This window comes from Cervus canadensis, chromosome 24, assembly GCF_019320065.1.
Source record: "Cervus canadensis isolate Bull #8, Minnesota chromosome 24, ASM1932006v1, whole genome shotgun sequence".
Lineage (NCBI taxonomy): Eukaryota > Metazoa > Chordata > Mammalia > Artiodactyla > Cervidae > Cervus > Cervus canadensis.
The window spans coordinates 2,586,401-2,612,645 of NC_057409.1; the positions used below are offsets into that span (position 1 = coordinate 2,586,401).

At 50.2% G+C, this 26,245-nt stretch overlaps 1 protein-coding gene across 8 annotated transcripts in view; it reads right to left on the reverse strand.

Moving 5' to 3' along the window:
- Positions 1 to 26,245, reverse strand: part of UBR4 (ubiquitin protein ligase E3 component n-recognin 4) — a 130,646-nt gene that overhangs the window by 68,521 nt on the left and 35,880 nt on the right. For 4 of the 8 annotated variants that reach the window (XM_043445858.1, XM_043445855.1, XM_043445854.1 and 1 more), the window contains exons 26-55: positions 25,835 to 25,956; positions 24,750 to 24,847; positions 23,138 to 23,295; positions 22,183 to 22,392; positions 20,345 to 20,446; positions 19,937 to 20,037; positions 19,505 to 19,703; positions 18,939 to 19,127; positions 18,466 to 18,529; positions 16,593 to 16,784; positions 15,976 to 16,046; positions 15,745 to 15,892; positions 15,086 to 15,313; positions 14,142 to 14,312; positions 12,304 to 12,486; positions 11,261 to 11,419; positions 10,770 to 10,922; positions 10,091 to 10,318; positions 9,316 to 9,473; positions 8,218 to 8,389; positions 7,774 to 7,975; positions 6,433 to 6,596; positions 5,789 to 6,005; positions 4,719 to 4,935; positions 3,922 to 3,954; positions 2,739 to 2,802; positions 2,184 to 2,318; positions 1,018 to 1,192; positions 235 to 318; positions 4 to 144 (exon numbers count right to left, since the gene is read on the reverse strand). In XM_043445858.1, the coding sequence (XP_043301793.1) occupies positions 4 to 144; positions 235 to 318; positions 1,018 to 1,192; positions 2,184 to 2,318; positions 2,739 to 2,802; positions 3,922 to 3,954; positions 4,719 to 4,935; positions 5,789 to 6,005; positions 6,433 to 6,596; positions 7,774 to 7,975; positions 8,218 to 8,389; positions 9,316 to 9,473; positions 10,091 to 10,318; positions 10,770 to 10,922; positions 11,261 to 11,419; positions 12,304 to 12,486; positions 14,142 to 14,312; positions 15,086 to 15,313; positions 15,745 to 15,892; positions 15,976 to 16,046; positions 16,593 to 16,784; positions 18,466 to 18,529; positions 18,939 to 19,127; positions 19,505 to 19,703; positions 19,937 to 20,037; positions 20,345 to 20,446; positions 22,183 to 22,392; positions 23,138 to 23,295; positions 24,750 to 24,847; positions 25,835 to 25,956 (4,538 nt within the window). The remainder of the gene's footprint in view (positions 1 to 3; positions 145 to 234; positions 319 to 1,017; positions 1,193 to 2,183; positions 2,319 to 2,738; positions 2,803 to 3,921; positions 3,955 to 4,718; positions 4,936 to 5,788; positions 6,006 to 6,432; positions 6,597 to 7,773; positions 7,976 to 8,217; positions 8,390 to 9,315; positions 9,474 to 10,090; positions 10,319 to 10,769; positions 10,923 to 11,260; positions 11,420 to 12,303; positions 12,487 to 14,141; positions 14,313 to 15,085; positions 15,314 to 15,744; positions 15,893 to 15,975; positions 16,047 to 16,592; positions 16,785 to 18,465; positions 18,530 to 18,938; positions 19,128 to 19,504; positions 19,704 to 19,936; positions 20,038 to 20,344; positions 20,447 to 22,182; positions 22,393 to 23,137; positions 23,296 to 24,749; positions 24,848 to 25,834; positions 25,957 to 26,245) is intronic. The other 4 variants (XM_043445861.1, XM_043445856.1, XM_043445857.1 and 1 more) reach the window with 3 other exon arrangements.

Genomic DNA, 26,245 nt, shown 5'->3' on the forward strand with positions numbered 1-26,245 from the left:
TACCTGGCAGGCAGGCAGGCGCCAAGAAGGCATTCTTGGGTTTGGAGGCGTGCAGTTTCCAGAAGTGGTTCACCAGCTGCGTGATGAAACTACAGGAGTCTCCCTCCAACTGCTTCTGAGGTTCTCGCCCCTCATCTGCTCCTTCTAAGCAGGAGAAAAAAAAATGATTAACGACGGTAAATTGAAGATGGAATTTAATTTGTTTTAAGGTTAACTCAGGTCAAGGAAGCTTGCCTGGGGAGGGAGTTTCAAGTGGGGCCCCAATCAATATGCCAACTATCCCTAGATTCCAGCAGGCACATCTAGGAAAAAAACAGTCTGGGAAAGGAATATCACAGAAAACAGTGTATGTTAGAATTAAGTAGAAGGGGGAGCATTCAGGATCTTACAGCAGAGTCAGAGATCTCAGGTCCAACTGTTCAACTTCTAAACTAGGGAAACATGTAAGATTTTCTAAAAAGATTCCTGGATTACAGTATTAGGGGAAGAACAGGATGACGACAACCTATGGGAGCATGTACATAACAGAACCGTAAAGGCATCGATAAGCTCTATTTGATGAAAGCCAAGCAGGTGCGGTACCCAGCCAGCATGAGGAGAGGAGGAAACGGCATCATGCGCTGAGAGAGAGGCTGCTGCTCATGTAAACAGAACTCTGGCGAGAGAGCAGCGAGGGAGCCAGAGCTATGACTGACGCTGTCACTTTAAAGCCGCAGGGCACGAGCTGGGCTTTCCCCTGAAGACTTCAAAGAGGCAGTGAGTCCAGAGACCGACTACATCTGGTGTCCAGAACACTAAGTAAACTCAAGAGTAATCCAAGGGGTAAGCACTGGAAAGAGTAATTATTAAAACGGTACAACTCTAATGTCAGAAGCCCTACAAGGTATAAAGACGAGAGTGAGATCCCTGTCTCAGAGCACCAAGTCCATCAGAGGCCAGAGAGAACTACGAGAAGATGGGAGAGTAGAGAAGACGAGCAGGCAGATTCGGGACCGCGGCCAGGCAGGCCAAGTTCACCTGCTTCCGTCTGGGGCAGCTTCGACTCCGTGAAGTGCACGAGGTTGTTAGGACGCATGACGGCGATGGAGCGTGCCGTGACCACCAGCCTCTGGAAGACCTCGGGGTCCAGATCCTTGCCTTCTCTGCTTGATGTGTTCAGACACTGCACAGCTTTGCTCAGCAAGGCCTGATCCTACAACAAAAGAATCACAGAGGGTGAACCAAAGACAAAGAAGGCCTGGGTACTAAAGCCCAGAGGAGAGGGGAGCTGGCAGATTGTCAGGCTGGCGACTTCCTCTCAACAGAACAGGTTAATCACCACCGACTACCTGAAACAAACCTTCAAGGCAGCCCAACACAGTTCTACTTCTTAAATACATAAAATGTTAAAGCCACTTAAAAATATTCACAAGCCATGAAATCAGTATCAAAGCCTGATTGGAAAACCAGAACCAGCCGATTCTCCAGAATAGCAACATCCCAGATCTCTTTCCTACAAAGTCATTTCTCTGCAGGGTCATACCAAAGCTATGTTTCCAAAACTGTCTTTCCTTGAGAGGTTCAGCAAGTTAAACTCACATTTCTCAATTCTCTGCATTGGAGGCAGAATAGCTAACCAAGGCATTTGGGTTGGTGGCTTCCCCCTCATGGATCTGAAATGCTGACACTCTTTTCTATTTACGAAACTGGCCAAACTTACTGCCTTTCGTTGCTACTTACTTTAATAGGTGAGACTCCCTCTCCCCAGACCTCCCCCGAGTCTCTTTCACCCACTCACCAAATTCTTCACAAGCAAGTAAGTGCACCTCTCTGAGGCCTGTGCGGGCCTGGAGGAGTGAAGACACCAGCAGTCCTGACCTCCTGAGTGCCGTCCCTCTCCCGTCCTCCAGCGAGAAGCCCCCCTACTCAAATGGCCTTCCCCTCCCTTCCTTAAATCTTGTCAATTCTATTAAAGTAACAGGAGAAAAAAAAGAACGCAAACCAGGGGCCTGTTAGAGGCTTGTCCTCATTCTGAGTGACACTCATTTCTCAGGAAAAACATGAGGCTTATGTGGGTCTAACCTCAACGCTCTCCTCTCCCCACCTGACTCCGTGACACCCCTGCTTGCGGTCCAAGAGGCCAACTTACTTGCTCTCCTGTCAGTCCCACCACGTCCACTTTGACGGAAGACGCCCCCGATTACCTTGTGGCTGTGGTAGGCTGAGCGGCTGGTGTGCAGGCTGGCCAGCAGGCTCTTGGACTGCTGCTGGACGCTGGCGGGGGCTGGCAGGGACAGCAGCAGCGTGGCCAGCTCCTGAGCTGCGGTCTTGTTTCTCTCCTGATGCAGAAGACAGCAGGGTTGCCACGAACCCACACAAGCCATGCAGGATGAGCTGCCCACACCCTGCCCTCCCCCTCCCCCTCTTCTAGCCTAACAGGACGAGGTTGGGCTCCACGGACCACAGGGAACAAGACAAAGAACTGCAGAAAACACAGCCCTCCCACACACAGGTACAGACATCGAGACCAAGATCAGGACTCCTGCCACAGTGCTCTTTAACCAGCACGCACCCTGTGTTACACACACTCCCACCACGGGTCCCCTGAAGTAGGACATAAAGCCTTAAGCTGAAGACTCCTCTGGATCACCCTTGCAAATCAAGATCATGCTATAAATGTACTTGAGCTGCAAGGCTTTGGGGCCTCTGACCTCCTGCCTCTTCAGAAAGCTCCCATGTGCTTTAAAAAAGTAACTTGCCTTCTCGATGATTGGGCCAACAGCAAAGCAGCTTTCCAGGGCTTCTAAAGAACTCACAACCAGCCTGGGGAGACAGAAAAGCTGGCTTGAGTACAAAAGCCCCCCTTCTCTCCGCCTGGTGCTCCAGCCTGCGCAGACTACAGTCCCGAGGCCCTTAGGGACAGGAGTGAGCGCCAAACACGAAATCAAAGCTCGCTAAGACCTGCCACAGACAGGCACCACGTGGGTCGCTCCCTGTGTCACAGGCCGGAAGGAGCCTGGCTCCTGCTTGCAGATCAACCTGAGGCCACGTTCATAATCTGCGACTCAAAGACAGGGCTTTTCTTCCTCAAAGAGGATAAGGGCACTTCCTTCTGCTGCCTGTGGCAGGGATCACGGAGACAGGCTTAACAGTCTTGATGCAATGGGACCCGAAGCTCAGGTGCCCCAAGATCAGTAGGCAAAGGGGATACACAAAGGGAAAGGTTCAAGCCATCTTCTTACACTGGGAGAGCTATGGTCACACTTGACTTACACTCCAAGAAGGTGCACAAGGGCACTTCCTAGGAGTCGCCCAGTATGGGGAAGGGAACCAACTGGGTTTTTAGGTTCACGCCAATTACCAACATTCAAAGGGTAGGCTGAAGCCCCTTTAGAAAACTGGGCAATGTTCTCTCAGGGAAGGATAAGAAGCCCAACCATCAAAGGGTACAGAGGGCCACACTCCCCAGGGATCCCTCGTGTGCGTTGAAGGCAGCACAGTAAAAAGACCAACGGCCTGAGGGCTGAAACTCTGGACAGACAGGGGAAAGTGTGGAGAAGGCAGCTGGTGAGAGAAAGGTCGAGGGGCAGAGGGCGGCAGTAGAGAGGGGCCTGGGGCATAAAACCTAGGAGGACAAAACAAGCTCCCTGGTGGCTGTTCCATCGACAGACCGTCTCCACTGACTCGGCGCCCCACCCCCCACCTCACCCCTGCAGAGCGGGGTGGGGGAAGGCAGGGGCGGCCGACACCAAGCACGCATGTCCAACCCCCCGCATTCTCCACGGGGACACAGGACAGCTCTGCAGCCATGCAACGATGGGGACAGAAAGAAGCGGCAGGACTCGCCCACAGAAGCGGAATCAACGCAAAGCCACGTCATCAGTTACACGGCTCTCTAACACACACTCGCTCGTGCAAAGAAATGAAAGAGGGCATACTAACCGGTCCAGCTTGGTTAGGGACTCAGTTTCAGAACTTGGGGGAGAAGCAAAAGGAAAAAAAAAAGGAAAAAAATGTGAAGCTCAGAGAAACCTGGAAACACATCCTAAGCAAACAATATAAGAACAGAGTGGGAAGGGCGTGGGGAGACAGAGAAAAGGAGGGGCGGGGAGGCTGCTGGTGGGCGGCAGTGGTTCCAAGCCGGGCTGCTCTCACGCCTCCAATGTAAGAACTGCACATCTTACATCCTGAGCTGCTGGCTCTACGGCGGCAAACCGCAGCGCCCCAGCACGAAGAAGCCAAGCGCAGTGCTTAAGAAGGCCGCTGGGGGGAGCCCCAGGGGGCTCTGAACTCTGCTACAAGAAGCCTGGGACAGCCTCTTGGCAGCAGTGTTATTACCACAGGAAGTAACTGCTGCAGAGAAAGATGAGAAGATGATGAAATTGGAATGAAAGGGAAGACTTTTCCCTATAATTTCAGCAAGACTGGATCCTAATCTCTAAATCTGGCTCAAGCGTCTTCTGGTCAGCAGCCTCTGACTGCTCCCAAGGGCACCTGAGCAGTAAGAGAAGGGAAGGGACAGCAGCCCTGGGGCAGAGCCCTGGGAGTCAGCTGGCTCTGAGCACGCCGCCAAGCCCTGTCTGCTCATCAGGAGACCCTGCGTGCGGGGGTGCGGTGTGAAATCTTGAAAATCACAGGCCAGACCTGGGACACTTATGAGGGGCTCGGTCTCTCAAGATTCAGGCTCTGCTGGAAGAGTGGACGGGTGAGAACAAAGGGCTACCCGCCGGCGCCGGTACCTCTCCAGGACAGGCCCACTTGTGGTGGCAGGGGCCGCTGAGTCACTGTCTCCAGTGCCGTTGCTCTGGGTCAGGTTTGAAGGACAGATGTTGCTGACGGAGGCAGAAGGGAATTCTTCCGGAGGCTCATCGGGCCAGCCAAACTGCTCCTTAGTCTTGCCATAAATTTTCACAGCATCGATCATGGTGACGCCTGCTGGATCCACCGAGGCCCCAACTATGATAAGCAAGAGAAGCCGTTGGGAAGCACGCTCTCTAAGGGGCTCTAAGGAGCATCCCCTACAAAGCAAAGCCCAGACTGGTGTGGACAAGGTGGTGAGCCGCAACCATTTCAGTCACAGAGGAACTTTATCTCCTGAGACTTCAGCAGCACTTTCACCTGGTACAGATGCTGAACATATGCAGACACAGTTCCATGAACCAAAAGTCCATGAAGTCTCCTACTCAGACGAAGAGACCCCAAATACCAGTGCAGGGGTCCTCCGGAGCTATCAGAATACCATGTCTCCCAACTCCACCCCCAGGGATCTCTAAACACTCCTTTTGTTCAAAGCACAGATCATCCTCATTCGTACTAACAGCAACTGTTTCTGGAAGAAAGAGTATCAGACAGGTGGCCAGTAAATGGTAAGGAAAGTTGTCAACCTTATGGAAGGCCCAGGGATGTCTACTCTGAGGTTTTAAGGGCATTGCTAAACATTTCTCAGTGACATGTGCCCTGAGGCCCTCAACTGCACCTTCAGACAGCTTCGTGATGTCAGGTGCTAATCTCACCACCTCTCTGCCTAGACAGGAAGGCAGCGCCATCAGTGAGGTCACCCAAGCCTACAGAAGGGAGCCCTGAGGCAGCTGCCGCGTCTCTACCCCCCCCATTCTCAAGTATATCCCTTTCCTGTCACGTTGCCTCCTTTATGTCCCAAATGAAGCTCAATATTTCCTGATGGCAGAGACCACAGAGCTATCAGGAGAGCAGAGGGACCCCAGAATCCTGGAGAGCCACAGAGAAGTGGCCCTGCAGTCAGAATTAATCATGAGATGGATACAATCTGTGCCAGGAGCCGGGGACTCACTGAAGAGGTTCAGCTTCTTATCAGCCTGCAGGGCTTCTTCTCTGGTGAACGGGAAGTCGAACCAGCGTGAGCGACTCAGGTTAAGCTGCATGGTTCTGCCGAAGATCTCAATGTACGATGGGGCCCGTTCAATTGCCTGGGTCCCAATCTGGATGCGCATGCCTGTCATCACCATGGTGCTGTTGTTGTTACTGATCTCAATGGTGAAGCCACCGGGCTGGAGGGGGGAGAGGCGCAAGTCGTCAAATGAACACAAGCTCTTAAGGGCCAACTTCCAGTCCTCCCTGAGACGTGACACACGCACGATCCTACACAAGGCCTCTATCCTTCCGTTTCTCGGCAGTGACTTGCTTCCCAGGACGGGAAGCACAGGCGGGGAGCAGAGCCTTCCATCTCAGGCTCCTTTTCTCCCCGGCACTAACCACCTCCTGCCGCCCTGGGCACGGTAACCCTGCTGGTAACACAGGAGCAGGGGCCCTCCTGCGTGGAGCTGAGAGTATCTGTTTATTCTGGGGACCATGAGACTACAGTCAAGGGTTAGCAACCGTGAGCCTGCATCCCGACAGGAGGTGTGTCCTCACATCACACGTTCGCGAGCCCTGCTGCCCAGGGACTGAAGCCGGGGCCCCGCAGCCGGGCCTCACCTTGGTGTTGGCCACATACATGCCCGTGGAGTTCAGCCGGTGCTTTATCTGCTGTGCGTTGTAGACCTGCAGGAGGTCGTTCCCACCAAACTCCACGTCGGTCAGCTGCTGGTTGTGCTCAAAGAAGTCAATGGGGAAGGTCACCTGGCTGGAGGTGCGGGTTGCTGTGGAGGGCAGCCCCGGGGGCCAGAGAGCACCGTCATTAGCGCAGCCCCATCCTCTGCACCCGAGCTCACACGCGCACCCCAACCTTAGGCCAACTTGGGAGGACACGGTTGGCATCACTATGATGCCTACATGCGGTCAGCTGCCCAAGAGTCACCACCCCAAACCACAACACGACCCTGCAGGGCAAAGAGATCTGGTGTCAGGATCTGGAACACTCACTCACAACAGGCTCTCTCAGAGCTGGCTTAACTAAAATAAACAACAGGAACTATTTCTTTATAGAGGATGAGCTGCACAATTTTCTCAAATACAGGCTCTAGAACAGATTCCAGGGAGTGGGAAGAACGCTGTAATGATCTTTTTTTGCTCAGACCAAGTCACTCACTGCTAAACGCAAGCTTTCACTCCTGAAGGAGTCCTGCTTTACCACTCAGGCGCAGGACTCCCAGCTCAGCACCCAGGACGGCTTCCCCAAGGCACGCGTGCACGCTCAGTGTCTTCAGCCGTGCCTGACTCTTCGCGACCCCATGGACTCTGGCCTGCTAGGCTCTGTCCATGGGGCTTTTCTGGCAAGAATACTGGGGTAGGTTGCCATGCCCTCCCCTCCACAGGATCTTCTCAATCCAGGGACTGAACTCATGTCTCCTGCATTGCAGGTGGATTCTTAAGCTGAGCCATTAGGGAAGGCCTGGCTTCTACACTACTTGGTGAGAATAAACCAACTGAAGGATCTACTCCTCCGCCAGTTCCATCCTGCCCACCCCATCAGGCAAGCCACTTTCCCTAAACGGAGAGAAAACTATCTCAAACCAGATCCAAGAGAGCACTCTTTCCTGGGCACCTAGGAACTACTATCTGCAGAGAGCCAACAGATGTTTGCCATGCTCAGAAAAGGGGTAGCTGCAAGAACCTTGTCTCTGCTTCTAGGGAGCTAGCTAGCACAACCTCTACCTTTATAAGCCACACAAGCAAGACAGTCCCCATTTCTTTCTTTTGTCATGCCACAAGGCATTTGAGATCTTAGTTAGCTGACCAGAGACTGAACTCACACCCTCTGCACTGAAACTGCAGAATCTTAACCACTGAAGAGGGCCCAGTCCCCGTTTTTCATGGGTATCCATGGCCGTCTACTCCGAGCCCCCTCCCCGGGCAGGCCTCGGGGGCGGGACTTACTGATGGTGGCCGCCTTTCGCTTGCGGACGGGCTTCATAATGCTGATGACGCTGCTGGGCTGCAGGGAGGGCTGCAGCCAGTAGGAGGTGTTCTCCACGTTGGCCATGTAGATGCGCAGGCTGCCGTCCTCACACAGCAGGATCATCGTCGTCCGCTGCTGCTCGTTGCAGGCCGTGTGCCTGATGGCCACCATGTCCTGGATCTAGGAGGAGGGGAAGGGCCATGTTAGTTCCCACGTCTACGGAGCAGGGCCTACACAAAGAGGCAGAGAAGCCACTGGTCTCACGGTCAACGGGGCGGGGGGTGCAAAAGGCCGGCAAAGAAAAGACGTCTAGGAGGAGATTCTTCTATAGACTTTTGACAGAAGAGCTGGGAAAGCGACAGGATATACAAAAATAGGGCAGGTCACGGTCTACTCAAGCAATGGGGGAACGTGGCACTCACCTTTGCTTTGGCAGGAAGAGTCTTGATCTCCTGGATGAGAAAAGTGTCCGGTTTCACCATCACCACCAGGGGCACGCCTGTAGTCTGCTGGACACAACACAGCAGGCCAGGGTGGTTCATCACCTCAGACCACTGACAAAGGGCAGGAGACGCCTTACTGCCGCCGTTGGAACTGCAGACGACAAAGGTGGCCAGTCAGGGTGTCACTCACCATCTACCAGCTCTCTCGTGGACCTGAAGGACACCCTCACTACCTACTGAGTCTCAGAGAAATACACCCACCCGAGGACTCAAATTACCCATCACTCAGTTTTCCTCTGAGCCACACGCACAGTCTCACACAACGCGCGCCCAGCGGGAGCCCTGTTTCAGGCTCTCCCTGTCTGAGGGATCGGGGTCCCTAGGTGCCTAAGGCTATCAACTGCACAGGCCCACGTAGGAGTCAAAGGCTAACAACCCGTTCTCCTTTTAAGAATTTCCAAGCACGTCAAGCTCTGTATGAATGGTAACCATTTTATTTCACCCCAAACCAGCTGATTCACAGACAGAGGGCAGAGAGAAAGTGTTGTAATGGCTTTTCAGTGGCAGAAAAGGAAGAGGGAAAGAAACCTTAAACCTTTTCTGCCTCCTCCTTAAATAAAACACCCCCTACCTCACATACCCCTATCTTCTGGAAGCCTGATGGCAGCCCCCACCTCCCCAAACTCCCACCATGCCCCATATGTTGACATCATGTTCTATTTACTGATCAACAGCCCCCGCCCCCAACCAGGAGGGAAACTTCAAGGGCATCTTAGCAGCAGGAATGTCTAGGAGAAAGAAACTGACATTCCCTTCTGAAAACTCTCATTAAATTAAAACCACATTTGCTACCTTGACTGTAGCTTTTCCTTCTGAGGGACAGTGGCCCCCCCCCCAAACCGCCTCTAACAGCCTGGGAGGACAAACCATGCAGACCAGCCAACCTACCAACACCGGATGCTGCCTAGTTTAGAGGTACCAGGCAGGGAAGGGAGAGTCCCCGGGAGGGGAGGGGGCGGAACTCCCCTGTTGAACACGGGGTGCTGCGGAAGTTCAAGGTTAAGTGCCCAGCCCCACCTTTTGATGTTGATGGAGAAGAGCTGCAGCACCTCCAGAGTCGTCCTGCTGACGGTGGCTGCAAACGACCTGCCTTGACAGTAGCTGAAGAAGAGCATCTGCAGCACGTGTGAGTAATAGACGGACACACCGCCGCCCGCCACCTGGCTGTTACTGTCCTGTCGCGACAGAGACAACAGCACATTAGGTTCTCAGCCGCCTGGGGCACCGGCTGCCACTCTGGCTGGCCACTCATCTTATGTATTCATTCTTTAATGTACACGGGTGCTTTTATTTCTGGCTGCACTGGGTCCTCGATGATGCACCAGGCTTTCCCTAACTCGGCGCAGGCGGGCTGCTCTCTGGCTACAGTGCGAGGGCCTCACCGCAGGGTCTTCTGTCGCCGCAGGGCACAGGCTCGAGACGCGCGGGCCTCCGTGGTGGCGGCAGCAGGCTCCGTACTGCAGCTTGTGGGCGTGGCTGCCCCATGGCATGTGGACTCTTTCCAGACAGGGATCAAACCCATGCCCCCCTGCAGGTGGATTCTCAACTACTAGCCCACCAGGGAAGTCTCTGCTCATTCATTTTACACCATGATTAGGGGCTCTCATTCTCTAAGCATCAGATCTCGGTGGTAAATCTTAAAAATACCATGAGAATAAAAGAACTTCAAGTTTAATCCTTTAGAACTAGAGCTTTGCTGTCATGTAAAAAGTTAAAAGAAAAGAGAAACAATGAAACAGCCACTGGGCTGATGAACCCCGGCCCAGAAGGAAGCAGCACCGTGCGCTCTAACCTTCAGCTCCTCGTGGTTGACTTCCAGTACGTTGGTGACGTAGAAGGGTCCTTGCTGGGCACTGCTGGCCTCCTCCATGAGCTGTGTATAGATGTACCCCGCTGAGGACATTATAACAATGATGTTCTTCCCCTCCTCGTTGAAGAGGAAGGTAACATCTCTTATCTTTGAGCTGGGCAGGAGAAAGTAGAAGGTTGGACTCAAGGCATCAACCGATAGGTCATAAATCTGCAGAAGAGAAGAAAGATCAAATAAGGGAGGTCTAGCTCAGCCCCAGGCCCAAACTCTCCCGGTGCATCCAGGAAGCGGCAGTGGTGAGGAAGGGCACTCTTCCACTCAGCACACACCCGTCAGGGCCGGGCGCTGAGCACACAAAGATAAACAAGGCCTCTTCCCACTCTCTCGTAAGGAATGGCAGAGGAGAGGCCCAGCAGCTAAGTCCACGCCAAGAATAGCGACTGAGAGCGGCGCAGTGGCACAGGGGGGCTGCACCGGAATCGGTTACCTGTTACCTGTGCGTGGACGGCCCCTGCTCAGCAACAGGGCAAGAGGTAGCAAGATGTGAGGACTTTCTATTTTTAACTTCTTAAAGAAGTTAGCAGACGTAATGGAGACCAGGCATTCTGAATTTAAAAGCAAAACCACTGTAGGGCCAGACCATCAGAGAGCTGTACTATACCTTGACAAAGTCTGCGGTGACGATCGCTAGCTCAGTCTGTGAGCCGGGTAACCACACGGCTTTGATGATGAAGTTCCCCGTGGCCAACTGGGGGTGCAAAACCAAGTGGTCCGAGACAGAGCCTGAGCTGCTGAAGGTGAGCACGTGGCAGTCCTGGACACGGGCGAAGGGACAGGCGGTTAAGGGGGTCTGGGGATTAAGGGGGCCCACTCACTTCAGAGGTCAACGCTGCCTGTTCCTCCCCGGCATTTGCCGCCTCCAGACAGTACTCAGACTGTCGAGTGACACGGTCAGGAGTCAAGAACACACAGAGCTTATTTCCAATACAAGAGAAATCTGGAAGACGTGGAAGAAATTCAAAGACTTCTTTCGTCTTCCCAATGGCTTTTAAGTTCCAATCTCAACAATGAGTAAAAGAAGGTGGAGCTAAGAACAGTAGAGAAGGTCACAGTGACCTATAGTTCAAGAGAACCAAACTGGCTCAGGATTACCTTAAGCCCACAGACGGCCAGGTAGTCCTCCTTGCAAGGATTCCCCGTGAGGCTGAGCACAGTGAAGGGTACCGGGGCAGAGGCCAGGCGGGTCAGAGTCAGCTTCCTTTTGCTGGAATCTGCTTGCTTCAGCAGAGCTGAGAGCTGGAGGACAGTGATCTGCCGGAACAATTACCAATTTATTCCCAGCCCTCTTCCTCTCAGGGAACAGCAGCAATAACAAAAGCTCCCTCACTGATCTTCACTCCAGATCAGAGCTACTGATCTGGAGGCTGTTTTTGTGAGCAAGTCTCTTAAAAAACCCAAGACCAGTACCAGTGTCTATATTCTCTGGCTTAAAGAATGGAATGTCTTTCACTTCTTCTTTCTAGAGGTGACAAAAGAAACCAACTTCATATAATCTGCTCATAAAATATTGAACAATTCCCGCACACTACTGTCCCTTCTCATTTTTCTATGAAAACGTTTCTGGAAATGTGTCAGGGCCACTTTTATCTCTAGTCTCTTCTTCACTTAATGTAAAGAGGGGACAAACGAAGCAGCCAGGAAACAGAGGCTGAGTTAGGACTCCTCAAAAATAAAGATAAAACCTCTCCTCTAGCTCCTCCCGTTCCATAGAATTCCATAAACTTCCCTGGGTCTCCAAGAGGGCTGGGAGGGCAGGGAAGACCTGAATAAGGGCCACTGCGCCCTCCTGGGAGACTCCCCTCTCTCCACTGTGTCTTCCAGAGGGGCTAACCTGAGGAAGACTGCAAGCCACACTGTCCTAGGAAGCCTCGGTCGTCACCCTCACCTGGGGTTTGAATCACACAGTGGGAAGTACTAGTCAGCCTCTGTCCCAGGCATCCTGGTGCTAAGTGTGGTAACGTAACTCAGGGTTCCAGCAGAAGAGCTTGCTGAGCTCTGTCCCTGAAGCCTTGCTAGAATTCACAAAAACAGACGTTTTCCTAGTGGGCCAATCTGGGTGTTGTCCCCTATGTGTTCTGCTCAGCACCTAAGACAAACATGACCTCAACTGAGAGGGAGGGGACTGGAGGACCCACCTTGCCTTTCTCGTGGCTGACAGCCAAATGCTGGCGGCGCCCGTGAGGGGAGGAGAGCACACACATAGCCACCCTCCTGAGCACGTGGGCACTAATCAGCTGTCGAATGGTCTGACCCTGGTCTCCGCTGTAATTCATCCGAACATTCTCAAAGGCACCTTCCTGGGAGCCTAACGTGGGAACCTGGCAAAGACGGACGCAGAGAGAGTAGGCAGTAATAAGGCAAAATAGATCAAGTGGATTCATACATACACTATTCATGTGACTGAAATACTGTACAATTTAGTTACTCAAGAGCAAAGGTTTCCAATCTCTAATCCATGGACAGTCAATTCATCAAAATTACTGTCAGTCCAATAAGAACAATGAGGTAAATGCTGCATACAACTAAATTAACATAAGTAGTGATTTTTTTTTTAAGTGTTAAAAAGCACCCCCATCTTTCTTTTTAGGCCATGCCACACAGCTTGTGGGATCTTGGTTCCCCAACCAGGGATCGAACCCGGGCCCTCAGCAGTGAAAGCACTAAATCCTAACCACTGGACCACCGCAGAATTCCCAAAATGCCCTTTTAAAAAATAAAATGATAATGATGATAGTGTTTTTTTTCATTGATTTACCCCAATAAAATTAAAAGTCAGCAACCTTATGGATCACCAACACCATCCCAATATTTTTCTAGCTTCATCGTTAACATCTGCAAGTCTAAAACCACTGATCTAAAACTGTGACTGATTTTTAGGGGAGGGAGGTTGGCCATTGCAGGATCTTAGTTCCCTGACCAGGGATTAAACGAAGGCCCCCTGCAGTGGAAGCACAGAGTCCGAATGACTGGAGCCCTAGGGAATTCCCAACAGTGACTTATTTTCAATAAAACGTCAGAATACCTGTGTCTGTCTCTGTGTGCACTACCACGTGATCATGCTTCCCTCAGAAGCAGGCACCCTGTGCGATCTATTCGTGTGCCTCACTCATTTTTATGCTACCCTTCCACAAGTGCCAGGAGTTTCCTTTCTCCTTTTCTTTAACTCTGGCTGCTCTGGATCTTCTCTGCCACGTACAGGCTTTCTCCAGTTGTGGCGAACAGGGGCTACTTCTCGTTGCAGTGCTCGGGTTTCTCACTGCAGTGGCTTCTGCTTTGGACCATGGACTCTGGCTTGCAGGCTACGGTAATCGTAGCACATGGGCTTAGCTGCTCCCACATGGGGAATCTCAGTTCCTGGACTAGGGATCAAAGCCATGTTCCCTGCCTTGGCAGGCAGGTTCTTAACCTCTGGCCCACCAAAGAAGTCCTACTATTTTATTTTACACAGCTGCTCAAGAAGCCAAGCAGACCACTCCAGGAGTCCTACAGTCAGTGCTGGGCAGCAGGGGTACAGTGGACAACTTAGAACTTAGCAGCCACATCACAGCAAGAACTAAAGGAAGACAATGTAAAAGGCTCTAAGCCAAAGAGGACAGCATTACTTCTGCATGCAATGTGAACCCTGGGGGAGAAGATACAATAAGGTGGTCTTCTATTTTACATACAGAAGACATTCCTAGCTATTAAAATCGCCCCCAAATGTCACTCCTCACAGACAGGGGTTCACATATTTACGTGAACTGAAAAGGAGACTTACTCGCTGTTGGTCCATGTGCCCTCCGATCCCCTTTGTTAGAAGACACACCTCACGTGATGATTTTCACACTGGGTGTCACAGGTTCTTACAGTCTAGGTTCTGAACGCCCATGGGTGACTTTCTAAGGATGCATCTCAGAGCATTAAGAGCCCTCTGGGTTCCCAGTAGATGTGCTGGCTCCCACATGCCCCTTGCCCCCTGACCCTGACCACTCACCATCAGCTGGTCTGTCATCTCGACCGCCTTGTCCACTGTGTGCAGCTCCCGGAGGGCCTGCTGGGCCCGGCTGCTACTCCCCACCGCGGACGCCTGCTGGAAGTTGGTCTGAATGGCATCCATGAGGAAATTGAGCATGTCTAACACGAGAGGAGCGAAGGAGAAATTGGCCTGAGAAAAATCCAAATACACAAGTGAAAAAAAAAAAAAGAAAAAAAAAACCAGATCACACTCATCATCATCATCTTGCCAATAATGACCTACAGAACCCAGGACCCAGCTTCCTCACTTCAAGTAGGTGTTTCAGCCCTCACTTCACTCTGTCCGAGCACTGGATTTGATTCCAGTCAGCATGCGACTGGGTCCCTAAGCCAGGGGCCCCATGCTGATACCTACTGCTCCCACACACCCACCGCGCACAGTGAGGCATCTAGAGCACGTCCAGTCATGCGCCACTTGGGAGACCGAGATGACGACCACCCAACCACCACCCACCGCTTTCTGTGTTCTGTGCTGCAGATGAGGGGACCACATCAAGAAAGGGTGCCCTGGAGCATCACACAACTAAAATCCCCCTTCACACAAACCCCCCAAACACTCCTCAGTCACAGACTCCCTACGAAGCAGTGATCGACAATACACACGACTCCTACTCCCATGATGGAAATAAGTAACCTTGGAGGACAAAATAACCACTGGTGGAGTGGGAAGGACAGCCATGTACCAGGCTCTGCACTCTGCCCTCCTGTGCTGTGGGCAGCCAGAGCCCACTGGCTCTGCAGCTCCCCCCGCACCCCTATCCCCACCAAAGCCCACCCCGTTCTACAGCTCCCCCCACCAGGGCCTGCCCCGTTCCGCAGCTCCCCCCACCAGGGCCCACCCCGTTCCGAAGCTCCTCCCACCAGGGCCCACCCCGTTCCGCAGCTCCTCCCACCAGGGCCCACCTGGTTCTGCAGCTCCTCCCGGCAGCCCTCCACAGTGCGGCACAGGCTGCTCTTCTTGGGCTTCTCTTCGTCAGCAACCTTTCCATCGCTGATGGTGACCTTGGCCTTGTCCGCCGGGGAGGTGCTGGTGTGGCGCACGAGACTCTCTGAAACCCTAGGTTCACTCTGAAACGCTGATTCCTTCATGGTGGAGCTGATGCCACTGCTGGGAGTTCGCTTCACCAAAGCCTAGGGACAGGAAATGTCAGAGGCTCCCAGTGTCCTGCCACAAGCACATATGAAATACTGCCTAAGATCTCAGAGAAAAAATCTGACTCAAAGGGGAGACTGGCTAACCATTTAAAGAATATCCAAAAGACTGAGTTCTAATCTTCGCGGTATTCACCTAATAGCTAACACTTTACCCACTCATAACGACAAATCTTAAACTGGGGTGGGGGTAGGGTCTTTCAAAAAACTGCAAGATCTCTAAGGACACTGCAAGCTCTGCTATTCTAAGCGAAGTACTGAGGCCATGACTGTACAACTGATCACTGACAGAGTCAGAACCCAGACCCAGGACACCACGAAGGTGACGTGGGGAGTTCCCAGTTTGGCTTACACATCTGTATCACTAACAAGTCACCCTCGAGAGCCAAGAGAAGGTTCTGGTCTCTCACCAAACAGCTGCCGTCTTCCTTGGCTCCACAGTCGCAGAAGAAGGAGCCGTATTTGGCGTAGGAGATCTCATGGTCCTTGTGGCAGACCTTGGCGCACACCGTGCACACGCCCACCCCGTCGACCATCTTGCAGGTGTGGCAGTGGTACCTGCACAGCATGAGAGGCAGGCGGTGAGGCCACAGGCCCGGAGCCCAGCCTGGACGCCCCGCCTGGGAGGAAACGGCGCTCACCAGTGCTGGTTCATGAACTCTTTCTGAGTGATGGTGAAAGTGCAGAGCTTATTGCAGAGGGAATCTTCATCCTTCAAAGATAACAAGTCTTTTAAATCAGAAATACATCCTTCCACACAGGCACCCACAAAAACACACTCTATAGAAAATAAACCACTGACTTCATAAATGACTGGCAGAAACCTATTTCAGTTGGAGAGAGCTCGCAGGCTATAAATGTGATGTAATTTCAGATGAGACATTAAGGTTTGGTGACTAAGAAAAAAAATAAACCTTATGCTTTCTCTACAATGCAGCTCACACCATCCCCCTGAAAAACTCATCTCTGAAACTCCATTTTGGATGCAAAAAACCAGTTGAAACTGCAGGACAAGTGCCTCTAGATTGAAGAAGGCCCAGGCTTATTTAGGGGTCCTTCCTCTAGGAGATTAGAGTCCTACAACTTGTTCTGCAGGCCCGGAAAATCAGCCTGGCATTCGTCATGAAAGCTATGAATAAGCAACAAGGACTGGGAAGAGTCCTGAAGCTCACAGGGGCCAAAAAAGAAGGTCAAAGGCTTGTTAACGTGAGCTCTGCAAGTGCCGGTCAGCTGTGACCGTGGTGGTCACTTCACTTACTGAATCCTCGGCCTGGGAGTCTTCCTCCTCCACTGCCAGCTCCTCCACCCAGTCAGAGTCCACCTCGATCGCCCGCTCTTCCCCGTCCACGGAGAGGTGACTCGGGCCCTGACCGTTACTCTGGCTCAGGGCGTTGGTGACGTCAGCCAAGTAAGACATGACGTGGCAGGTGCACTCTAGGACTGTCACGTGCTGTAAAAGAAGACCGCCACACCTTTTCTCACGCTTTTTCCAATAAAGCTCAAGATCAAAGCAACAGCACAAAATGCAAAGAAGAAAAATAGCACGTTTTAATTCTCTATTTCCTTAGCTCTCTGCACTACAACAGCAAGTAGCTGGTCAATAAACTGCACTGGGACTTCCCTGGGGGGCCAGTGGTTAGGATTCAGCACTTCCAAGACAAGGGATGCAGGTGTGACCTCTGGTCAGGGAACGAAGAGCCCATATGGTGCATGGCGTGACCAAAAAACTTAAAAACTTTAAAAATTAAAAATAAAAGAAACTGCACTGAATCAGTACGATTCATCCCTTCTTAAGCACAACGACGACTCTTTAAAAATCATAAAACAGGGCTTCCCTGGTGGCTCAGTGGTAAAGAATCCACCTGCCAATGCAGCAGACATGGGTTTGATCCCTGATCCTGGAAGATCCCACATGCTATGGAGCAATTAAGCTCGTGGGCCACAACTACTGAGCCTGTGCTCTAGAGCTGGGGAGCTGCAGTTCCTGAAGCCCTCGCGCCATGGAGCCCAGGTTCCACAACAAGAGAGGCCACCAGTACTAGAGAGCAGTCCCTGCTTGCTTTAACTCGAGAAAGCCCAGGCAGCAACAAGGGCCCAGCACAGTATATATTTTATATATATTTTATACATATATAAAAATCTCATAAAATGAAGCACAACGTAAACCAGGAAAACAAAGCTGAAACAGACACAAAAGTCACTCCAGAGAAAACCAGCCTGGTACAGAGAACAGTGAGGTGGTGCAGAGGCGGGGGAAGGAGGCTGGTTCAGTGAAGTGGCTGATGTGCCTCAAAAGACACAACCTTCCATCGGTAAAATAAGGAAGTCATGGAGATGAAATGTCAAGCACGGTGACTAGAGCTAATGCTAATGTATGCACATCTGAAAGCTGCCAAAGAGTAGGTCTTAAAAGTCCTCATTACAAGAAAAAAAACTTAACTATGTATGGTGATGGATTTTAATTAGACTTACTGTGACCATTTTGCCATATATACAAATATCAAATCACTATGTTGTAAGCCTGAAACTAATATTCTATGTCAACTACACCTCAAGAAAAAAATAAAAAGATTATATTAAAGTGTGAGTAAGCTCTCACTGGCTTTTTTCTGTCATAATCCTTTTTTTTTAACCATTAGTGAAAAATATTTAAATCAGCCACAATGACAGGCTGACAGGTTGGGTGGAGGGAGAAAATGCTTGAATGCAACATTTCTGCCAGTTGCCACCCTTTCTCTCGGCACAGTGGCCTGAACCTTCAGATAATGTAAATAATTCTAGCGTCTGGACGGAGGTGAGGAGGTAAACTGTAACCCGTGTTTAACACTCAGAGCACACAGTTCCAATGCAGGAGCAGTGGACAATTTTCCAGAGAACACCACTATCTAAAAAAGGCAGGAACTCACTGTTTTAAGAAGGATTCTGTTGTATGTTTGTCTAGCAGAACACTTCCTTCAGATCACTGGCTGCCCCCGAGAAGAGGCCTAAAGGCATGCACTTGGCGATGACACTGAGGTTCCAGGCCTCCGCTGTGCAGGGGAGCCAGGGCCGAAACCCCGGGCAGGGGCACCCGCCCCACGGCCACAGGCAGGACCCGCAGCCCGGCCGCCCGCACACCTCACGCGCCCTACCTTCCCGTGCATCACGCTGGCGTTCATTTTCTCAACCACGTTCTTCTGTGACAGGTACTTCTTGCTGCCAAACAAAAAAGGGGATGGGGGACACAAAATCACCCACCGAACCAAAGAAAGGAAGCTTTTTTCCGTGTATCCTGCATCGATTTGTAGACAATGTGAACTAAAGGCATTCTTTGGAAATTATGTGGGTCATCAGCGACTGGGGGTTCTGTTCCTATCAGGGATAGTTGGTACACCTTCCCAAGACTTCTCCTAGGAATAATGAACAAGAAACCCTACTAATAAAAGAGTAGAGATTAAGTGAACTGATTAAATCTATAGTGAATAATCCCCAATAAAAAGACAGAGCTTCCTTCAAGTTTCTTTTATACTCACTCTGAGCTATAAAAAAATGGCCTGCAATTAATTATCCCCCTTAAGAGCAATGGTGTAACGTACAGATGCGATCCTCCACTTCATCCCCTTACCATCTACTCAGCCAGTCCACAGCAGCATTATGAAGCTGAAGATGGCCAGCACCTTGACCTGCGCCAGCCAGGGTAGCCATGACAACCATGAGTTCAGGGAAACCGGTCCCATCACCGTTGGCCAGCATCTCTGTTGCCATGGGGATCAAGGTGCCCAAAAGCACAGCACACACACCTTCCCCAACTTGACTGGTAGAGAAGAAACATCACACTGGTAAGTATTCAGTAGGAATCAGAAGTATTAAATTTGTAAGAATTAAGAATTTCTAAGAGGTGTTTAAAATTAAACATTAAATGCATGATCATACACACTAAGCCAAGTTGTGCACTTGGGCTACGAGACCATAAAACATTCACATGAGTTACAACTGACAGGCGAAGCCACTGCAAAAGTTCTTCCAGGAGAAAAATCAAGGATGTATGCTAGATTGCTTGAGTCTCTTGAGAGGGAGCTGTGGGATCACTGAAAATGCCTCAGGACTGAGGCTGAAGGAGACACAGCTGCAAACGCTCTCACCCTGTTGCTGGGGCTGTCAGAGCACGTGATACAAACACAGGCGCTCTACCTGTTTTCCCGAACAATGTAGGTGGTCAGCAACTGCAGCAGCTGCCTGTTCTCCTGGATCACGTCCAGCTGATCGGAATCTTTGGGGGGCGATGCAGTCATGCGGGTGAGCCAGGCCTGGAGACGCGCAGGCTCCACGCAAGCCAGCTGGGCCAGGGAGCCGCAGAGATGCAGGAGGCTAGGGTTAGGGCTCTTCTCAGCTGGGGACAGACCAAGAGGCGACGATCAGTGAAGGAGGGCAGGGGAAGGGAAGAGGCCCAGACCGTGAGCCAGGGAAAGGGGAAAGGCTCCACTTCCTTCCAAACTTTCTCTGAGGAATTCTCTCCACTTGTTAGCATTTTCCTGCTATAGTTACACTCGGGGAGAAGATAGGCACAGCCATTAGCTGGACATCAAAGTTCCCCTAAGAAGATTATTAAAAGCTGTCACTCACTCAGCTGGAAGAGTTTGGTGAAGAATTTCAAAACTCGGTTACAGAATTTAGCAGAAAGGTTCTCATTGGCGGTTGCCATCATGATCTGCACAAGTTCTCCACTGAAAGGCAGGAGAGGAAAAAATGGAAGAATCATGTTAAGCTGTCAAACAAACAGCATCCTTTCCTATTTCTTCACAGTCTCATCCCCTCTAGGAGAACTGGTCACCTGTGAGTCAACAATACTGGTGAGTCAAAAACAAGCCCCTTCACCAATAACCTCAAGGCGCCAGCAGTTAACCAGTCCTCCAGGAAGTACAAACATCTAAGCAGGCTTTTGTATTTCCTGAGAGAACAGCCAGGTCAACACAGTCCTTGCTTCTGCAAGGCATTCGAAACCCTCACTGAGGAGAACACAGCATAGCTCACCTGTCAGAGAAAAATTCCTCCATAGCTTTACGAGCCTGGCTGCTTTCCAGTTGCTTTTCCAAATACTGGAGACATTCTTCTAAGATGGATTCATCAAGTCCACTGAAAATCCGAAATAAAAATTATACACAAGGGCTGTTTCGATGTTCTAATACTCACCTTTAAAAACTCAGAAGTCTATGGCTTTCCCTGGTAGCTCGGCGATAAAGAACCCACCTGCCGACGCAGGGGACATGGGTTCGATCCCTGGTCCGGGAAGACCCCACACGCCATGGGACAAGCCCACGCGTCACAACCACTGAGTTTGTGCTCTGGAGCCGGGAGGGCGACTCCTCAGCCCGCAAGCCACAAGCACCGAAGCCGGAGCGCCCTGGATCCTGTGCCGCGACAGGAGAAGCCACCACAAGGAGAAGCCCACGCACCACAAGCAGACAGCAGCCCCCACTCCCTGCAGCCAGAAAGTCCACGCAGCAATGAAGACCCAGCACAGCCGAAAATGAAGTTTTAAATTATATTTTTAAAAACCCAATTATAAACTATTAAAAAAAAATCCTAAGTCTACTTATGGCTATACCCTGAGGGCAATATTTAGTTCTGTTTTGTCAAAGCTTGGCATAAACCCTGGCATAGAGCAGGTGCTAAATAAATGAGAAATTAAAACTATAACAAAACAAAAAATTCCTAAAATCTGAGATAAGTAATGCAGTCAGTAGCTAAGAGTTCAAAGAATCAGAGCTGTTACCTCAAACTATTAGAAAGAGGAGGGAAGGGAGTGAAGGACTGGATGGGGAGAGAGGACATAAGGGAAGTGGGGCACACAGGCATGCTATGTCACTTTTCTTTGTGACCCCATGGACTGCAGCCCACCAGGCTCCTCTGTCCGCGGGATTCTCCAGGCAAGAATACTGGAGTGGCTTGCCATGCCCTCCTCCAGGGGATCTTCCCAACCCAGGGACTGAACCTACATCTCCTGCACTGACAGGCGGAGAGAGGTAGGGGTGACAAAAGAGAAGTGGAGAGAGAGAAAAAAAAAAGGCAGCTCCTTATGAAAACCTGGACTGCTTGACAAGAAGAAGGCAGGAAATCCCAACACCTGGAACCCTTTATCTATGTAGTTCTCAGTGGGATAAAACTGTAACTTACTCAACTGCTCTTTTAAGACTCGCCTACATCAGTATGGCCTACACCATCATGGTCAAACAATGCAATGAGATCACCTTCATGCCACAGAACATCTATCTCAGAAGCATAGTCACAAAAACATTAGAAACTGTATCAAGCTCCTTTGCACACCTTACCACATCTAGGACAGCATGATCATTCCTAAGAATGAATCACAAAAGACGATTCCAAGTAAGTTTTCGTATGTGTCCTCAAGAATGCAAAATGCACGCAAATACAAAACCTTCTGTTAAAAAGCACAACCAGGGACTTCCCTGGTGGCCCAGGGATTAAGGATGCACCTGCCAATGCAGGGGACACGGGTTCAATCCCTGGTCTGGGAACTAAGATCCCACATCCCTTGGGTCAACTAAGCCTGATAGACGCAACTACTGACATCCCCACGCCCTAGAGCCTGTGCTCCACGAGAAGTCACTGCAGCAGGAAGTCCTCGCACGGCAGCAGAAGAGGAGCTGCCTCCCAGCTCCCCAGCAACTAGAGAAAGCCCATGCGCAGCAGCCAAGACCCAGTATAACCAGCATAACCAAAATTAAATTTTTTAAAAAGGCACAATCATAAGCTGTTAACGAATGACAGAGAGAAGCAAGTGCTGGTATATTTCACTGAGGGTAGCAGGAGGTCACAGGAACCGGATGCTCCTCCCTAGTCAGGCTCACCTGTTGGGATCTGCGTGGTTGGCCAGAATGTTGTAACAGCCAGTGATGAGCTTCTCATACACACGAGCCAAGAACTCATCGGACTCTGCGGGGCCCAGGACTCGCTCCAGGGAGTTGCTACTGATCTCAGCCACACTTTCAGTGCTCGACTCCAGAAGAAGGGGGAGCAGCGTCCGGATTACCTGCGGCGGGTTCATCTCATCGGACCAACTTCAACAAAGAAAACAGAATCAAATCAGTGAATATACTCCTCTGAACAGCTGCAAGGGGAGGAGAGGGCAATCCAGTCATTTACTGAGAAGGGCTTTTTTCCTTGGACAGTTGTTTTTTACACGGGCACAGTCATGCAACTCCACGGTCTCCTTTCTCATCACTGTATCAGAAGTTAGAATCATTTCCATTTGAAAATTCTGTTCATTAAAATGTTAAATTAATAACATAAGATGTATTCTGTAATATTCAGAAAAGAAAATTAACTGCAACCTAAGCTAGTAACCCTCCCAGACAATCTTTCTAGAAGAACTAGCAGGAATCTGGATCACTTTTAAGGTGATGAGATAAAGGAATTTACTCGTGACCTGTGTACCGGAAGCCTGCCCTAGTCCCCACGCCAGCAGTATCAAAGTTCCACAATGAACTTGGAGAAGCATGACTTCAAACACATCATCGTCACCTTGAAACTTAAACCCAGAGCACCTCCAAGTCATGGTGTGATTTAAAGCCAGCATGCTTTTTCTGAAACATACTACACATAAAGAGAGGGAGGTATTCTGGTGCCCTTCACATCTAAGTTCAAAATCCTTCTAGGGAGACGCTCACACTCTGAGGCAACAGGCTCTGTCTGCCACAGAGGCAGGCAAACAAGCACTACGCGCAGTCAGCAGAACCCTGTCCTCCTGCGGCCGTGGCGGAGCGCGGGCGTGGCGGGCACTCGGGGCTGCGCGCCGGTACTCACACGATGAGGTCCCCGGTCAGCCTGACCAGGGAGAGGAGGGCGTGCTTCAGGGACGCGGCCAGGGGCAGGCTCTGGCCACAGAGCGTCCCCAGGTGGGCAGCCTGCACAGCGCTGATGTAGCTCTCGGAGGGGACAGTGTCATTGGCGAAGGCGTTGCGCTGAAAGGAGGCAAGGCAGACAGCAATGGAGAGACCATCCATCTCCAGACACGTACACGCGCAAAAAGAAAATCGAAGACCCCACTGGGGTTCACACGCAAGGACTCTATTCAGTATACACTCTTAGCCATCTGGGAAGGAAAGTGGAGCGGAGTGAAGGAAGCCCTTAACAAATTTCAGTTAGTATGAGTTGAGTTAAAATTTTTAAAGGGCGACCCTGGTGGCTAGCGGTTTAGTATCCACCTCGCAGTGCAGCGTACACTGGTTCCACCCCGAGTCCAGAAAGACCCCACACGCCCCGGGGCAACTCAGCCCATGTGCCACAGCTACTGAGCCCCAGTTACTGACGCCCGTGTGCCCGAGCTCCGTAAGAGAAGACGCGCTCCACAACAAAGGGCCGTCCCCACTCACTGCAGCTAGAAAAGCCCACACAGCAAGAAAGAGCCGGCACGGCCACAAGTAAATAAGGTCTTTTAAACAGAAAAGTTAAAGCTGAGCTAAAATTTAGTTACTACAAAGTTAAGACACCCAAACCACTTTTCAAATAATTAGAATATATTGTATTAAATATTAAAACTATGCTTGTTTGCCTCTAATAACTGGGAAAGATCAGGATTTTACAATGCATCTGGGTCCCCATTACAAATATCTTAATTATCCTTGCACTACAGCTCCGGGTGATGTAAATAGAGGTCACGATTACAAAGCAAGGATAATAAGATTATAACACTTGACTTTTCCAAAGAACTGTAATAACACAATAATCTGTTAACAGAAGTTAATCTGAGGACAGCACACAGGAAGATCAAGGGAACTGACAGAAGATGCAACAATCTTCTGAAAGCCTAGAGAATAAATGCTACCCCATAAAATTATGACAGAAGGAGCATGTTCTTGCCATATAACCTAGAAGGGAAAGGAAACAGTTAACATTTACTGACAATTCATGTGCCAGAAACTGTGCTAGGCACTTTACATTTAATATCCTTGATCTTCGCCTCCCAGTATTTTTAACAGATAAAGAACCTTAGGGTCCTAGCAGTTGACCCTCAAATACCACAGGGGTTGGGGTGCTAACCATCCATGCAGTCGAAAATCCATGTATAACATTACAGTCAGCCCTCCATACATGCAGTTCCACATCTGTGGATTCAACCAACCACAGATCATTTAGTACTGCAGCCCAGACTTGGTGAAAACAACAGTGTGTAAATGGACGTACACCGTTTACAACCCTGTATTGCTCAACAGTCCACTGTATATAACAGAGTAACATACTTCTCATTCTTAGCAAAATGATCATGAGCACCATTTGGGCGATTCAAGGACTTGACTACGGGTCCAGCCACAGCAAATACTACTGCAGTGTGTTAAGATCTCTTGGGAGCCAGTTTAAGCCTGAAGAGTAAGAACAGAACACGGAAACCAAACACCGCGGACAGACGGACGCTCACCCAGGACCCGATGTTGGGGAACTCGTTGGTGCTGATGTTGTTCCAGGACTCACACACAGTCTGAACCGATGACGGCAGACTCTGCACCAGCGCCGGACCTGGAGGCAACAGAAAGGACGAGGAATCATCACAGGAAAGAGAGAGAGAGGACGACACACAGCATTTTAAAAGCCAACCCCAAATGCAGAGAGACACACCAGAGCCCAGGCTGTCAAAATAATTACTAAGGTAGCTTAGAAGCATATTTAAATACCAGCACTCTGTCCAAGAAATTGCTAACTGCTTAACAACTAACAATCTCAATTGTAAGATTTTCACTCCCCATCATATTCACTTTCTAACCTTGTGAGTAAAGAAGACAACTGAATACAAGATGCAAAGTGATAGCAAGTCACTACAAGTCACTATTCAAGGTCTAGGCCCTCTACGAACAGGTAGCATTTCGATCTCTTCTCCTTAACATGGATCTTGAGGGCAGGGAACATTAATGCACATTAAGAACAGTAGTCAATAAAGTAATGAAATTAAATTTCTAAAAGTGAGACTATCTGAACATCAAAAGGGTACTTAAACCTTGAAATGCAGAATATACAAATGCCTGTACACTTTAAAGGGTAACTATTGCACTTAACTCCAATCCTGCTCAAGTCCTTCTGATTTCCCATCCCAAATTTCTACCAGACCATTCCTAACACAAGGAAGAAGTTTTCCCACGTACGAAGCAGTAGCTCGATAGTCTTCCTAACCTCTATAAATGGAAAGGAGAACAAAGATCTCTGCCAACAGCCAAAGAGCTTAACGCCTTGGAACCAACTGATCTTAGCTTGGATTCCAGCTCTGCCACTTGCAGAATGTAGGACATGGGGAAATAACCTAAGTCTCAGTTTCCTAATGAGTAATGGGGGATGATAATAAAACTTACCTCAGAGGATTATTGCAAAGATCAAAACAGATAAACCTATGTCAATGCGTGACCCACAGGAAGGTCCCAGTAAAGGGTAAGTGTGTAAACAGGTAGAGAAGGAGAGAAACGCTGCTGCCAGCCACACCAGGGTTAGCAGTCATTCAAAAGCACACGCACTTACCCAGAGTGTTCGCCTTGCACCTGCTGGAGCCAATGGCCAACACGGCAGCAAAGCCGTGCAATTTCTCCTGGGAAGGCTTCTCAGCGGATCCCTCCTCATTCAAGTTCTGTAGCAAATAGGCTCTGGAGGAAAAAAGAGGGAGCTACGTCAAAGCTGAAGGAACCTAGTGACATTCTGGTTAGGAAAAAAAAAAAACCCTAGACAAATGGAAAAACCTGTAGCTCAGTTTCCTAAGCCTGTAAATGTGGCTGAAAGTGCCTGCCCCTTTGGGTCTCCTAAGAATGCCAATGGGTAATTATTTCCCAAAGAACATGCCATCCTTGGAAATGCTCACAAAACTCAATTCCAGGACATTATCTACCCTACTTGTCCTGGCCTTAGAAGACTGGCATTGTATGTATCACAGGCTCT